The sequence below is a fragment of the Melospiza melodia genome, chromosome 3, assembly GCF_035770615.1.
Source record: "Melospiza melodia melodia isolate bMelMel2 chromosome 3, bMelMel2.pri, whole genome shotgun sequence".
NCBI classification, from domain to species: domain Eukaryota; kingdom Metazoa; phylum Chordata; class Aves; order Passeriformes; family Passerellidae; genus Melospiza; species Melospiza melodia.
Window position 1 is genome coordinate 2,500,974 of NC_086196.1, and position 16,449 is coordinate 2,517,422.

Genomic DNA, 16,449 nt, shown 5'->3' on the forward strand with positions numbered 1-16,449 from the left:
GAGAGGTACTCCAGCCCTCTGATCATCTTTGGAGCCTCCTCTGGATTCATTCCCACAATTCTTTAATTTCAAACACCAGGAAAAACACTTATTTTTCAGACCTGTAATAATCCTCTATTAATGCTCCTTTCTGAATATAGTTTCAGATGTATAGATCTGTAAACTCAAGAAAACAGACAATAAAATCTCATTAAGCAACAAATTAAAACCACAAACACATACCACAAAAAAAACCCCAAAGCAAACAACTGAATATTAATTTGTACTGTAAACAATTAATGGAGAAAAAAATATTCTGAGTTAAAGTACCATTCATGACATATTTAAAAATCTAGAAAATACCTCTTGTCTGAAAATGATCAAATAGTCACTACTTGTAAAAATGCAGAAAAAATGCATTTCTAAGAAGCTCAGACCAATTTCTAAAATCCATGTAAAGCACTTTGAACAAGATGTTCACAAATACTCTCTAATAAGTCCTATAATTTAAAAAAATTATATCCACTGATGGAAAAAAAAATATGCTCACAACTGAGTTCCAGTAAGTTTGAGAGCAGCATATCTATTTCAAGCTATAGCAACAGGAAGATTAACATTTTTTTCTATGTAAATTAGATGGCTTTTAAATTATGCAAACCTTTACAGTGGCAAACCTTTACAGTGTATAACAGAATAATATCAAATCCCTGTTTATAAAAATTGTGTGTTATTTTACTTTGCAACTTACAAATCTTCTCAAAAAGGACAATCACACAATTTGCAAATTAAATATATGTACAATAAATATTCTTACTCTAAGTACTGTACTGTAAAATCTCTATTTACAGTAAAGAAAGCATAAAGAAAGAAAACAAAAAATGCTTAAAATACGTATTAGTTTAAGTGTCTAACAGTTCCATGTTATTTGCAAAATATTTAACACCTGATCTGCAAATTATCTTAGAATAAGTCTGATTGGCAAGGACCATTACATGTCATCTGTCTCAAGCTCAGGACTGGGTCAGCTTCCAAGTTATTTCAGGGTATACTCACAGGCTCATCTAATTAACTTCTGAATGCTTCCAAAGATGGAGACTCCACAACTTGCCAACCTACTACAGTGTTTGACTGTTTCTCCTCTTGACCTTCTACAATTGGTGTCCTTTGCCTGCCTTTTTTTCAACATCAATCTCAGAGCAATGTGGCTTCATCCTATCTATCACCTGCTGTTAGGGAGTAGTAAACAGCAGTTAAGTATTACACAGCCTTCTCTTATTTGGGCAGAGGAAACCCAGTTCTCTCAGCCTTTCTGTGTATGCCATGTTCCCCAATCCCCTCACAGACTTGGAGGCACTCCACTGAACTTGCTCCAGTGCATCAATGTCTTTCTCAATTTGGGGAGCCCAAAACAAGAGAAGTACTCCAAATGCAGTCTCACAAACGCCAAACAGAATTGAAGAATCATCTCCTCCACAGAAGCCCAGCTATCACATTAATTGGCTGCCTTTGCTCTAAGGGCTAACTCTTGCTCCAGTTTCAAAGTTTTGCCTTTCAGTATCCTGAGCTCCAGTTTGCCTAAGTAGTCCCTAACTTCAACTTCCCTGCACTCTGCCATAAGATTGGGGAACCCCAAAAGCCTGAGAACAGCAAAGGCTGCAGTGTGTACCCTCAGCATTTTTGCATCTTTTCCACTGTCTAGTGCTGCATCAGCATCACACCATTTCCTTAAGTCTACCTCCCATTAATAAAAGGCCTGTCCCACCTACAGACACCAGTGACTTAGCTTCAATTCCAGTGCAGTTTAGCCTTTCCTACATCCTTCTCTCCCCACCCAACATTCTTCATGGAGGTCTGTCACTATTTACAGACTCCATACATTTCACTGTTTGGGTGAGTTGACTTAGGAATTCCCCATTCAAGCAAGCTGTACCTGTTTGCCATACCTGCTTGTCTTCCTGCACAAGGAAGAGTACTCCTTGTGCATTTGAAGAAGCTGTTCTTGAAGATCAACCAGCTGTTCTGAGCCTCTCTGCAGTTCAAAGGGACCTGACACGGGTTTCTACCTCTATTACATGAAAATCCAAAGCAAATCATTCTGAAGTCCAATATAATTTCTTCACTGCCTCCTTCTCTCACTCTTCTCAGATTATACCACTTTACAGTAGTTTAGTTGGGGGTGGCATCAGCCCTCCATTTCCACATTCACAAGTAGCAAGGAATCTAAGGTACAGGGACAAATAGGAATAAATATCTATCCAAATGTAAATTAGAAGAGAGAAATACATGGAAGGTATGAAAATTTTGGAGATGTTTTTCTTCATCTCACTCAAGAGATAGAAATGGATCTTAACAGAGAGGATAACCATGATGATAACTGACACAAGCAACTGGAAAGACTACTTTAAGGCAGCAGCTATTTCAAGAAAAGGGAACAGGGTCCATAAAACATACGAGACTACATTTACATTCCAATTTGCTAGCATATAGATAATTTTAGGATGATATGAGGCAAAGCTTTTAAAAATCTGGAGAAATGAGTAGCTGAAGTAGAATAATTATCTGACAGATGGAGATTGCCCAAGACTGCCACTTGAACATATAAAAAGATGAGACTGACTTCATTTTTGAAATACAACATTAGAAATTCCGAGAGCATCCTGAGTATTAGTTGTGGAAGGTACAAGATTTTATTCAGTGTACCAGAGTATAAATAGAGGTTAGATTCAAAGCTTTACTTTGAAAATAGTTTTTAAAGCCTGAAGCTTTACAAAAAGATTTTAAGTACCCTCAAATAAGCAATATAGCATACATATTTACAGCATAGTACTTGGCTAAAATGTCTGTCTACCAGTTTCCTTTGCAATGCCAATGCTGCAGCTGCACATGCACATTTCTACCATGGTGGCATTTGGGCTTCTCCTTCCTGCGCCACTGCATTGCTCTTTCTACACATTGCATCCTCTTCAATCTGTTGGCACAACCATGCCCCTGCATTTCCACTTCAGAAAGTCAACTCTACTAACAGCTGAATGCCTGAAGGTAATATGTAATCAAATTACTCCTTTACTTCCACTAGTAACTCTCACATTTCCACCAAAAGTAACCAATTCCACAGCATGCATGCTTCCTTTAACAACAGTACAGCCATAAACACGCTTAACACATTCAAACCTGCACTCAGCCTGCTGCCATCCTCACATGGCACATCTCTGCCTCTATTTGCAACATCTTGTCCTTATTCATTTCATTATTGTTGCACAACTTCATCTGCATTCTGCTTCATGGCTCCACTCTACCCAACAGCAATGCAGCCCCAACACTGACTGCGGTCTTTGGAGACTAGGGGAACATGGGATTACTGTTTTTATCCCCAGGGTATTTACTTGTAAAAGCCCCTTTCTGTGATGGATGGCACATATAAGAGTCTGTGCTCTTTGATAATGGACATTCTGCAAACAGGTGAGAAGGCAAAGATTTCACAGCCCAAACTAACAACTTTAGTATCACATAAAAGTGGGAATGGGAAGAGAGGAAGGAGCACCAACACCCAGGGCATGCAAACTATCCCATTAGTCCTGCTATCTTAGCTGATTCAATTAACTCATATGGTTTTTCAGCCAGTTACTAATTTCTTTTAAAGCAGAAGAGTAAAAAAGACTAGCTTATAAAAAGAACAGAAACATAACTATATGAGAGCAAATCAAGAATATCACAGACATTTTGAACCAGTTGCAGCTCTTCTTCTCCCCCAGTCCTTTTAAATTTTTAAAACAAAAAGGAAAATACCACTTCTAAAAAAAAAAAGACATCCTCTTGCCTGTAGTATGGTATCTATATCTGGTTGTTGGTTTGTAATTTCCAGTGGATCCAAGGATATCCCCACTATCCTTGAATGAATTGTATTTTATCTTCCATTTTTTTATTACTTGACAATGTCCAAGCTAAACAGAACTTTGCCTAAACACTGTTTGGGGTTTTCCCTGTACAGTCTAGTTAATAATGAATACAATAAAAAATTACAAACTTAACACTAATAAATAGTTCATGTCTACTTCAAATTACTACTTTTTTTTAGAGGAGTACAACTTCAAAGATGAGTAAAACCCTTGATGGTTTTTATCTAGTACTTCAAGGTACTAGATAAAATTTATATTATATTGTGATTTGAAATGGTATCAAATTGACCCAGTAAGATATTAATTCAAAGCAAATAAAGCCAAAATTTTGCTTGTAATTTGATTTTAGCAGTCTGATACAGATAAAATTAAGGGATTTGCAAAGGCTAATTAAAAATCTGTAAAAGGAAGCATGGACATTTAAGAAATTCTGGTTATGGAAGCTACCAGAAACATGGTACTATGTGACATTTTCAGTCGATATTTGTGACATTTAAGTAAGGCTCAGAGTTAGTTCGGGGTGTTTTGGCTTTTTAAGAAATATTCATACAGCCAGACATTTTGAGAAAAAGCATCTCTGCTATTTAAAAGCAGTCTTCCCTGCAATGTAAGTGAGAATCTGCATACAGCAAATAAATATCCTTCACATTCTCTACTTTTAAGGTTATTTAACTTGTAGGTCATTAGGAAAAGCAGTTAAAGTGCTTGAGACCCTCTTATTTTTTCATGAGCATCATCATCATTTAAGAAAACACAAGGTATACTTGCAACCATTGTTCTAATAAACCTGAAATGAAAGAGAAGTGCTGGGAAGCAGGTCAGCCTTTTTAAAACACATGTAATGTAAGGGCTTTTCAGTTCAACTGCTTGTTCCACAAGAGACAAACAACAAAGTACTATCTTGTTTAAATGATTTAATGAGCGGTTGGTTGTTATTGCAGGGGTTTTGTGTTAGGGGGTTTTGGTGGGTTTTTTTAACTAGAACTAACTATTTTGATGTAATGAGAAGAGATTGAGAGAGAGCACAAGCTGAAATTCTTGCAAATACAACACAAGAAGAGTTAATTTAACCATCATCCTGATGCTTGGAAAGGCTGGACAATGATAATACACAGGAGACAATTACCAAGGCTCAGCTGATAAGATGTAACTCACTAAGGTGCAATAATGCAATTTCTTTCAAATATGCACACTGAACAGGAGTGTCAGTATTAGGTCACTGAGGTTACAGAAACCCTGCCTTTCTTTGGGATGCAATGGTATCACTTTTCTTTATGTTTATTCTTTGTTATGCAGTCTTCATCTTTATCAGGCTTATTCTAAAAGTACTTCACAGATCATAAGACCAATCCTTTTAAATTCAATGGCAAAACTCCCTCCAATATCATATCAAGAATGAAATAACTGAAGCCCAGATAAAAGCAATTGGTCATTCATCCGTAACGGGACTACATCTGGGGTGAAACAGCAGCTATTTTGCAGTTAACACTTCTATTGCAAACTGATCTATGGAGCAAAATGCTCAACTCAATGCACAGGGGAATTTACATAGATGGAAAATAATCACACTGACTAAAATCTGGCAAACTCCCCAGAGGTAACTCCTTTATTCAGATGAAAAATGCACAAGATTGTTTACAATTGTTCAGGATCTCAATTACATATGCTATCTAAAAGACATGTCCAACAGCTGACAGAACTCCAATCTCATGCTACTGAATAAATAATGCTCCTATATGGGGTTTTTTTTTCACTATTTGAGTGAGTAGGGCACTATAAATGCAAGGGCTGCATGGTTATAGCTTTATGATTTGGTTCAGTTTTTAACACTACTGCCCAGGCTGTAAACTGTGATAAGATCACACACAACCGCAGCACAGGTTTAGTTATGTCTGCATTTCAAGATTAAAAGATGAATCTGAAAACCAGAACAGAGGACTTGGAAATTACAGACAATTCCTGTTCACATTGTTTCAAGCTGTTATGTGTTTGAGATCAATAATTTAACTTGGGCTCCTTATTTGTCTGTAAGAGATCAATACAAAGGTACACCTTCTATTTCTGTAGATGCTGTAGATGCTGTTTGCCTATCTGTGTCGAAACAACGTGCAACTTCTGTAAATTCTGTACCAGTACCACAGCCACATCTGTAGTATTTTGCTGTCAAATGCCCAAGAGATTCACTGGCTGAATGGCAGATCCCAGAGGGTTGTGATCAGTGGCGCCCTGTCACTAGTGGTGTCCCCCAAGGTTGAGAAGTGGGCCTGGTATTGTTCAGTTTACTCCTCCATGACTTGGATGGAGGGGCAGAGGCCTCCTCTGCAAGTTCACTGATGACACAAAGCTGCAGGAGTGGCTGATTCCCCAGAGGGCTCTGCAGCCCTTCAGAAGGACCTCAGCAGGCTGGAGAGAGGGGCAGAGAGGAACTTTCTAAAATTTGTCAAGGGAAATGTGCACGGTCCTGCATGTGGGAAGGAATAATCCCATGTGCCACTACAGGGCTGATCTGCTGGAAACCAGCTCTGCAGAGAAGGAGCTGGGGCTTCTGCTGGAGTACAAGCAAGCTGTCCATGAGCCAGCAGTGCCCTTGTGGCCAAGAAGGTCAACGGTATCCTGGGGTGCATTAGGAACAGCATTGCCAGGAGGTTGGGCGAGGTGAATCTGCCCCTCTAGTGTGCCCTTGTAAGGCCACATCTGGAGTGCTGTGTCCAGTTCTGGGCTCCTCAGTGCAAGAGGGACCTGGAGTTCCTGAAGAAGGTCCAGTGCAGGGCTACAAGCATGACTGAGAGACTGGAGCATCTCTCTTACAAGGAAAGGGAGATGGGCCTGAGGGAGCTGGGCCTGCTCAGCCTTGAGAAGAGAAGACTGAGAGGGGTGGTCCTCTTCAATGCCTGTAGGTATCCAAAGGGAGATATCAGAGGTTGGAGCCAGGCTTTTCTTGGTGATGCCAAGCAACAGGACAAGAGACAATGGGCAGAAACTGAAGCACAGGAAGGAACTGGAACTGATGTTCCATCTGAACAAGAGGAAGAACTTCTTTGCTATGTGAGTGACCAAGCACTGGAATGGATTGCCCACAGAGTTGGTGGAGTCTCCTTCACTGGACATACTCAAGAACCATCTGGATGCAACCCTGTGCCATGAGCTCTAGGATAACTGCTTGAGCTGGGAGGTTGGACCAGATGACCGACTCACTGTTGTCTCCTCCCAACCCTACCCATTCTGTAGCGCTGTAATTCCTTTATGGATTACTGAAGAAGAAAATTTTCTTTATCTAAAAAGTTGAAACCTATATCAATGCTTGCTTTTAATCTCGGTGTGGTAGAAGGAAGCAGGAAGCCCAATGTTGTCACATTAGAACTGCAGTAGCAAGACACTCATTTCATCAAATCAAACAATTTTAGTTAGTGCTCAGAACTCAGGAACTGTCTTTATGCGGTCTAAAGTTAAAGAAGATTCTTTTAAAACTCTGGTTTATTCCAAAGTAAATAAAACCTGTTTTATTCCAAAGTTTCTTTGAATGGCTTTAGATTTTACCCAAAGTAACAACTGAAGCAGACAAACCAGGAGTCTTTCATTCACAGTTTGTGTTTCACTGAGCAGAAGCTACTATTTCATAGGACATTATTTAATACAAATACCTCTCTCCCACGAGTCCTAAGTTATTATTTTCTGCCCCATACTTCATTAAATTTTATTTTTGTTGGATGAATGCACTTAGTAGCAGTCAATTGTCATGTATGATGGAGTAAAACTTACCTGCAAGAACTGTACTTTATTTATGAAATATCAGATTTCTAGGATTTGCTGTATGCATGTAAAAGCAGCATAAACACTGACATATTTAAATATTACATTATTTACAGAGTAATTCAAGTAATTATTTCCATAATACAAGAACTACTTTCATTTTCACATAGCTGAAATATGATAGAACTTTTCTAAATGCTAGAAAGTTATTTCAATTCTACAATGGACCAGCCATTCTTTAGTAATTTGTTATTAACTGCTACTAACGTTTTAGAAATAGCATTTTTGCTGGCTCATATTTTATAACCTTTTCATGTTCCAATCAAATATTCTGTGATCTAATATATTAAACATAACACAACAGCACTGACAGTTTGGTGTCTGAAATCAGAGATAACTAATCAACCAATATTCCTTTATTAATGTGAAATGAAAAATGTGTTGCATTTTGTTTCTGCATCACATACTAGTACTGTATATGTGTAAACTCCAGCAGAAGTCATAAGAATACTCCTATAAAAATAACCTTCCTATCAAACAATGGGCTATTTTTAAAAGAACTTTTACATAAATCTTTCATATTAAATTATCCTGTGACTTAAATAAATTGCAAACAAACATAAAAGGCTGTAATGAGCTGATTATCTGAAGTAAAATGAAGTATTTCTGTTATTCTCTGAAATAGTTATGTTGTCACTGAAGACTTATATTTTCAAACACAAAAATTTGAACAGATAATTATGATCTCATGAAACACTGAGAACTTATCAGTTGAGTATATTTTGCATAAAAACCCCATATCCTTAAGATTATCTCTATTCACCAAATGTTTTTATTAATGTGACATGCAGATGTCTGAAAGTTAAATGGGCCATTATTAGCACCCTGGAATATGCAAGCAATATCTGAATTAATTGTTTAATCATATTGAGTTGCCTGTGGCACCAAGAAAAAGAAAAGCCAAATGTCAGTATTTCACACCATCAATTGAAATGAGTCCCAGATGTTAAAACACTAAGCAACCTAAAAATCATTCATTTCATTTTAACCAAAAACTTTTCCAAAGCAAGCTTAATCTAGAGATTCAGTCTCTCCCTTCCCCTCCCCAGCACAACTAAACATGGAAATAACCCCTATTTAATACGTGCAGTGACTGAACCAGGCAAATCATAGCACCAATGTAAAGATCTTCATGTCTTCTGCCATTAAAACTCGCTGGTTTTGATTAAGATTTTAATGGTTTTAAAGACAATACCAAAGAATCCAATACCAATTTTACTTGTTTACTAACAAGTAAAAATGTCAGGCTTTGTTTTTCTCTAAGAAAACAAATACTGTTTGTCATTGTGCACAATTCTAAAGTAGAAGAAAGCTTTGGTTGTTATCATTTTGTCTAAAATCAATGAAAAAAGTTTTAGGAATTTAAGCTAATACAGCCTGACTACTCTCAAAAACATACTGCCAAACCCAAATGGGACTTTTTTTCAGAAATTTGAAGAAACTTAATTTAAGAGTGAATGAATTCATAATATAAACATCTGCCATTGTTTTCAGTACAACACTCATTACAACAGTTGCTTATATTTTGAATGAACAAGTTCTAGAGAATATAGAAAGGTTTAGCCCCAAGAAGTGTCAAGAAATATCAGAGGACAGATTAACTGCTCAGGGACATTCACACAAGTGCTACAGATTTAAAAAGGGAAGAGATTACATACCCCTCTCCACCAATTCTTGTTATCTTTAGACGAAAATCAACTGAGTTCAGGCTGGGTGGCTTCCATTTCAAAATATCATCACATCGACCAGGCTTGTATTTCTGAAGTAAATTAAAATGCAGTTTAATTATGCTTATTGGTTTTCACTGGTTTTAAAAGCAACAATTCAGCCTTTCAGACTCTATTAGCTGTCTCTAATGAATAACAATAGTCAGTGACTGAAACAACGAACACCATTATCATGGAGGTAGCTGTGCTTCACTACTTTGCTTCTCCCTTTAAAAACTGCTTGGCACTGTAGCTCTGCCATTGCATATAATAAAAAGCTGAGAATGGAAGTAAAAATTAGCATACTTCATTATCTCTCTCTGGCTAATGGAAAATTTCAAAAAAGAAAATAAGACAGCAGAGAAAGAAACAAAAACACTCATAGGACATACAGAAAAAAAAACAAATTTAAAGTAATCTCAATGTTTTGGAACTATTTAATGAAAAATACTTTTGTTATCCATGCTGTTGGCTGACAAAACACAAAAAAGGCAAAAGACATCATACTGCCAGCTCTCAAAAAGACTCATCAGAAACACGTTCTTTCATAGCAAAGGAATTTAAGTTATGTAAAGATTAAAGAACATCATAATATACCAGAACATAAATAAGAGAGCATCTCTTGCCAAAGAGAGAGGGTACACATTTGAGCCACAAGTTGAAAGGAACAATTTTCTATTAAATTAGAGCTTTAGTTTCTCATGGTCTCTGATATAATTTGCTTTCATTTACTAAGCTGCCATTTTGTTCATCCTCAGCTATCACTGAGAATTAACTTGTTGACCCCTTCCTTACCAAATATCTTTCATAGCAATGGAAAAAAATCTGAATTAACGTGAATAGGGCAAAAGAATAATCTGTAAATGCATAGAATGAGAAAATTTACTTCCTTATTTATATAGTGAGAAAATTTAAGCAATTTCATATGAAAAATAAAACTAACCAAGAATGTCCACTGTCTTTTGGTAACAGAACAGTCATCAGCATCACACTGCACTCATGCTGTGCAAAATGTTTTCAAAATACAGACTTTACTGATGACAAACATAACAGTTCTAGATCTAAAATGAGAAAAGCAAATTAAGTTTCTGTTTTCTGATGGAAGAATGTAAAGTTACTCCTTCCAAAACAAATGCAGAGTACCTTACCTACCATTTCTTGATGAAAAGATGGTAATTTAATTCTTAATGATGCAAAAAAGGATGGACCAACCTCTCTGAGTCACAGCATTGAAATTCTGAGGAAAAGCTACATCTGATCTAATAAAAAACCTTCCTCACTAGAGCTCTTGTATCCTGACTCTGACAACAGCTGACAGCATGTGCTCAGGGAAGATGAAAAGCAAGGCCATTATATATGATATTTTCTATTACTACTCCTTGAGAAACTATCCATTTTGAAGCTCAGAGACTTCCTGATGTGGATATGATTCAAATGTGATTCCTAGATATTTAGCTATTTTCAGTTTCTCTGCAGGAACATAGAGAGGCCCCCAGTAAGATCATGTAAACCCCAATCAGCTGTAAAAGCCCGTGACACCACCCTTCAAGCCTGACTACCTTGCAGGAATAAAATCACTATCTTTTGGCTTTTTGAACAAGTTTTTGTTGTTTTTGAAGACTCGCACTTCCCAGGGCTCATACTAAGAAAGATGCTTAACAATCAAACCCATTGTTTCCATGCACATCATAGTTTCATTTGCCTCTATATGCACAGAAATGCACTCAGCTCAGAGGCTATAATTTTATATGTACTGTTGCAAATTTTTTTTCCACATACATTACATTTACCTACATAAAAGCTTATGCACTCTTTTACCACTCAGTCACCCAGTCTTGTAAGAGCTTACTATAATTCTCCACATTTAGGACCAGCCCTTGCTGATCTATCAAGAAAACATCACTGAATGGTTCATCCAATTCTCCTGCTTGCTTACACGAAGTACAGGTGGCTCCCTTCCCTTGTGAGGACTGAACAGTACCCCACCCCTTTACTCCTACTTTATAAAGGTAACCAATTAGATACCTCTGCAAGAACTTTTTAAGTCTCACATTACTTTAGGTTTTTGCAAGAAAATTTTGACAATAGGCTTTGTGGAAATCTTAACAAGAAAAACCACATAATCCTTACTTACATTACTTAAATGCATTTTGGACCCTTTGCAGGAGAGACATAACATTCCTTCCAAAAAGGTACGTAATTTTCACCAACTATATAATTCATGTTCACCCAGATACCAACTGCTATATTCCTTATAGTTTCTATTCCTTTGTCCAGTCCAGATAACAAGCCTACAGGAATTATTTATTTCCTGATCTTCCACCATACCTATCACCACCTTCATTTTTTTAAAACTGGTATTGTATTTTCTACCTTACATGCTTAGGTACTAACGTAGATTTTTCACATAGCATCTGCTATCCAATTTTTTCAAACTCTTTTTCGTAGACTGACAAGTTACGTTCTACAAAAAGTTAGTAAGAAACCAATATCGCAAGAGACAGGAACAACTATTCCAAGATCAGTAATGAAAAGCAATGCTTTGACAGAATATATCTGCAAACCTGTAATTACACTGTGTGAACAACAGTTTTGACTCAAATTTAAAATTAACTTGAAGGGAATGGGGGAGGATTTGCTCATTAAGATGGAGATTTTTTTTTTTTTTACATTGAGAACCAGCATAGCGTGAGACGAGACTCAAATAAAAATTTTATTCTATTAATAAAAAAATTATCTCTAGCACACCTCAAGTTAGTCAAAGATATCTCACTTAGAAAGCATTAACAATAAATATACCCTTTTATACACTTTTGACTATTACATTTAGTTTTGACCACTGTCAAACAACAGACTTCTCACTTCACAGCAATTTGTTGATTCCAAACACCTGGTAAAAGTAACAGGTAAATTACAGCTATCTTTCAAAGTTACAAAGCCTTAAAGAAGCCATCAGAATTCAATGCTCATACAAGGAACAATTTATGCAGGTCCTCCCTGGCCTCCCCCAACTTCTTCTGTCACCATGAAAGACAGAAGTTCACAGAAGTCTGGCTCAAAAGGAGAATTCATTCAAAGGCCATATTAATAATCCCTAAGAAAGATTAATTTTTAGCAGGTGAGTCCAAACACATAAGACAGCACTAAAAAGTTACTGAGTTTGAATGCTAAGTGCTAAATCTAATTCTTTGAATATGAGCTGAAGCCAAACAAGAATTTTGCTTGTTAAATGCATGGAAACTTCACCTTAGATGAATCACTGCGTACTGCAGACCTGTTGTGCGTGAAGTTACTCTTTATTTTAATTCCAAACCAAAATGTGAAGCAATCTGTTTGAGATCGAACTACACCCTAGCATTTTAAATATAGCATTCATAGCAATGATATCCTCATCACCACTCCCCAACAAATATCTATGTACATGACTACTTCTAAAACATATCAGAACCCCTGTCTTCTCAAAAACAAAGTTCATGCTTCAATCTGAAACCTGTCAACCTAGTCTATGCACAAAAATTAGAACTCCACACCAAAAAGGTACATTGACAAGTCAGAAACTATCTCAAATAGTTTTAAAGGATTGGAACTAGGTGGCCTCCTGGAGTCCCTTCCAGTCTAAATTGTTCTGCAAAACTGCGTCTCTCCTTGTCTGCTTGTTCTTTCAGCAGCCATATTGGGTGCATTTTAGTTTGCAAAAACAACGAACATTCACAATAAATGCCCCAGTTGTTCCTATTTACTATATTTTAGTTGTGATAGCTCGGCAGCTCTGGTGAACACAAACTGGATTCCATTAATGTAACACCAAATTTGAAGTTTCCCTTCAGGACACATCTCATGCCCTTCACTCCAAAGTACAGACACCAGAGGCCAAGGCAAAGGCCATTCCATTGCATTGCTACCTTGAACCTACAAAGCACAAACAAACCTAAGCTGTAAAGGTACCCTGCAACATCCTGAACTGCTGCTTCAAAGAAATAAGGGTATCAGTGCCTTCAGTTGGCTATGAACCCTAAGCTCTCCAATTTCTACATTTTTTTACATCTTTTTTGCATCCACTCACTATCTATCTTTTCAGTAGTAGTAGTAGTTGTATAAATGCCCTATCTTCTGTGGCCATTCTCTCCTGGCAAAACCTCAGGCCCTTCTTACTTTCATGAAGAAGATGAAGATCAGGGACAACAGATGTGTCAGAAGTAGCATTGCAAATGTGCCCCGTGCACATTTGCAAAATGACCCTAAAACTCAGGTGCACATCCAGTGCCCTGGGATGAATAATCATCACTGAAGACAACTCAACAGAAAGCACATCCTCTGGCATCCCTCTCAGGCTACTAAACCCATTGATTTCTCACCTCAGACTCAATTCCATAGGCACAAGTGGGTCCAGTCAAACCAATATGAGGGTTTTGTTAGAACCATTTTAGCACTGCAGGGTACAGTTATGGGTTGTTGGTCATGTTGAACCTCAATCCCCTGTCCTGTCCCAGAGTACTAAGTCTAGTTCCCTCCTTCCTCCACAGCTGTCCAAAGAGGGGGCCACTCTCTTCTCATCTCCCATCAGATCAAGAGAATGGCCCTCAAAGCCTCAGGTTCTCTTAACTTTTGCTGACACATTTCTGGTCAGTTGCAGATAGCCTCACATACAGGTTTGGGATTTGCCTAAAGCCATGTGTCAGCATTTGCATTCAATGGATGGCACAGCAGAAAGCTGAAAGCCTGGACAATGGAGATATCAGAGGCCCACAAGGAGGATAAACTTTAACTCCAAATAGCTGCTTTCACATGCAATAGATGTTTCTGCTTAGAATTTTGTAGGAGGAAGAGCGGGGTTAGTTTCTGGGACTGCATTCTGGGCAGGCAGTCTGGGGTGTGGGGTGGTGTTGACTCACCATGAAGACACCCACCTGGAAGGCTGAGTGACTTCAGCCTAAAGTCTAGACAAAACAAACAATTTCTCCTAGCGACTGAAAAAGAAGAAGTGGTGGGATGATCAAGAGAGAAGTTCGTGTTTCATCAAGAAGAGGAAAAGAAGGTTTCCTTTACAAGGGTGGATGTCTCACTATCCTACAAAGTCTAACCAGCCAGCTCTACCTCCCATAACCCTTCTTAAATACCATCCTCCTGAAGTGCAAGCAGCAGCTAACCCAGGCCACCTTACATTTCCTTCCTCCATATCTTCCCTCGCTCCTTCCAAATGACACGAAGCCAGCAAATAACCCAGCTCTTCCTTTTCTCCTAAGTGGCACAGAGCTGCTGCTTATCAGCTCTAATTTCTCCTCAGTAGACTGGTCAGACCTAGCCCTGCAAAGTATCCAAAGGCTGCAAAGCTGGCACCTACAGGCACACACCAAATTAGAAAGAAAGCTAAAATAAAGGGCACAGAAAGCTCAGGGAAGGTTTGTTTGCATTGTCATGCTTGCACAAGAGGTATGAAAGGTTGGGTACCTTTGAGGAGTGATGGCAGAGCAGGTGGGAGGGGATGGGGTTAACCAAGACTGGGAATCTACTGGAGCTCTTTTAAATCATTAAATGTAGTTTGCCACATTAACTATGACAAACCTATAAAGACAACAGATCTGCCCCTCTTACAATGCAAAACAGTGATAAATGTTTTATCTGAAGAGCATTACTTAATTCTGAGGCCTCTCAATCCACAGGGCAGCTGCTGGCCTGCCCAATATAATAGCTGGTATTCAGCTGGGTAAACATAAAGATAGAATCATTACCCAAAATGTGTTTTTATTTTCTTGCACTACAGACCCTGGATCATTTTAAAGAACAAAAAGGATTGATTATAATCAATCATTTCAGGCTAGACTTTATAAGGAAATGAGCTGAAGACACAGAAGTTGCTAGCATTGTTGACAGATTATGTGAATAAATCACAACAATGGATTGAGAAACCACAAGATCAAACGCAATCATTGAGTCAATTGTATATTCATAGATTTTTAAGACTGGAAACCCTTACTGGGATCATTGAGTTGGTTCTGTTGCATAAAGGACAGAGAACCTGGAACAATATTTATATCAAGCTTATAACTCCTATTCAAACTACAGTAGTGTTTATCTCAAGTTAATAATGCCTATTCAAAATACAAGACACCTTTATGAAAAATACCACATAATGAAGAAATCATAACATGTATCTCAGAGAAGTTACCACAGCCGTTTATTATAGTTGTGCTTAAAAATGCTTATTTCTACACTGAGTCCTGTTAATGCCTTGCCTTAGACTGAAGCCTGGCTCTCCATATAATTGCTTCCCTTTTTAAAATAGAATAAGTAAGTCTGAGTCTCTCTGCATGGATAATTTCCCCATTGGCTAACATACACATCATCATAGTATAATTTCACAAAAGCCTTTAGAAGAGTAGGCAACAGAACTGAATCTAATATTCTTTTCATCACTTACACATACAGCAGAACTCAAAGTATATTTGTGTTCTTCTGCATTGCACTGAGACATGTTGATAACTAGCTCAAATAATTCTTTTCAGATTCATGCCTTTAGCTGGGACTTGACACACTCCTGGAAATACAGCCCACATTTGCCTGTATTCAAGCACCATCACAAGATCAAATGATCCACCTTAGCCTACATGATTGATTTTTCAGAAAAACAAGTAAGTTTGCTGAAAAGTTCAAAATATTAACAACATGACCATAAAAACATAAGCAAAATCCCAACATTATCATTAAAACCCTTTAAGTCTTCATGGTAATGTACTTCTTTAACTGTCACAAAAAATCAAAACCAAATACAAACAAACAAACAAACACCTAAAAATTAAAAACAAAAACAAAACAAATACGACCAAACTAAAATCTACTTGAGGAAATAAGTTATGTCACCAGCAGTTAAACTGCAACCCTTAGCTCCTTCTAAAAATTCTGCCTTCTCTCCCTTCAGCTTCCCTTCTCAGTTCCAATTCCTTCTGCTCCTCAAAGTGCCCGTACAAACAACCTACAATCTCCCCACAGTTCCCACAGACCACCACTGTAATTCCTCATGTATTCCATTTTCTTTGCCAGGGAAAAAGCTAAACAAAAGA

General features: G+C 37.7%; 1 protein-coding gene across 1 annotated transcript in view; it reads right to left on the bottom strand.

Moving 5' to 3' along the window:
* RNGTT (RNA guanylyltransferase and 5'-phosphatase) overlaps positions 1–16,449 on the bottom strand; it is a 169,364-nt gene that overhangs the window by 54,489 nt on the left and 98,426 nt on the right. Inside the window, exon 13 of the mRNA XM_063150641.1 lies at positions 9,344–9,444. Within this exon, the coding sequence (XP_063006711.1) occupies positions 9,344–9,444 (101 nt within the window). The remainder of the gene's footprint in view (positions 1–9,343; positions 9,445–16,449) is intronic.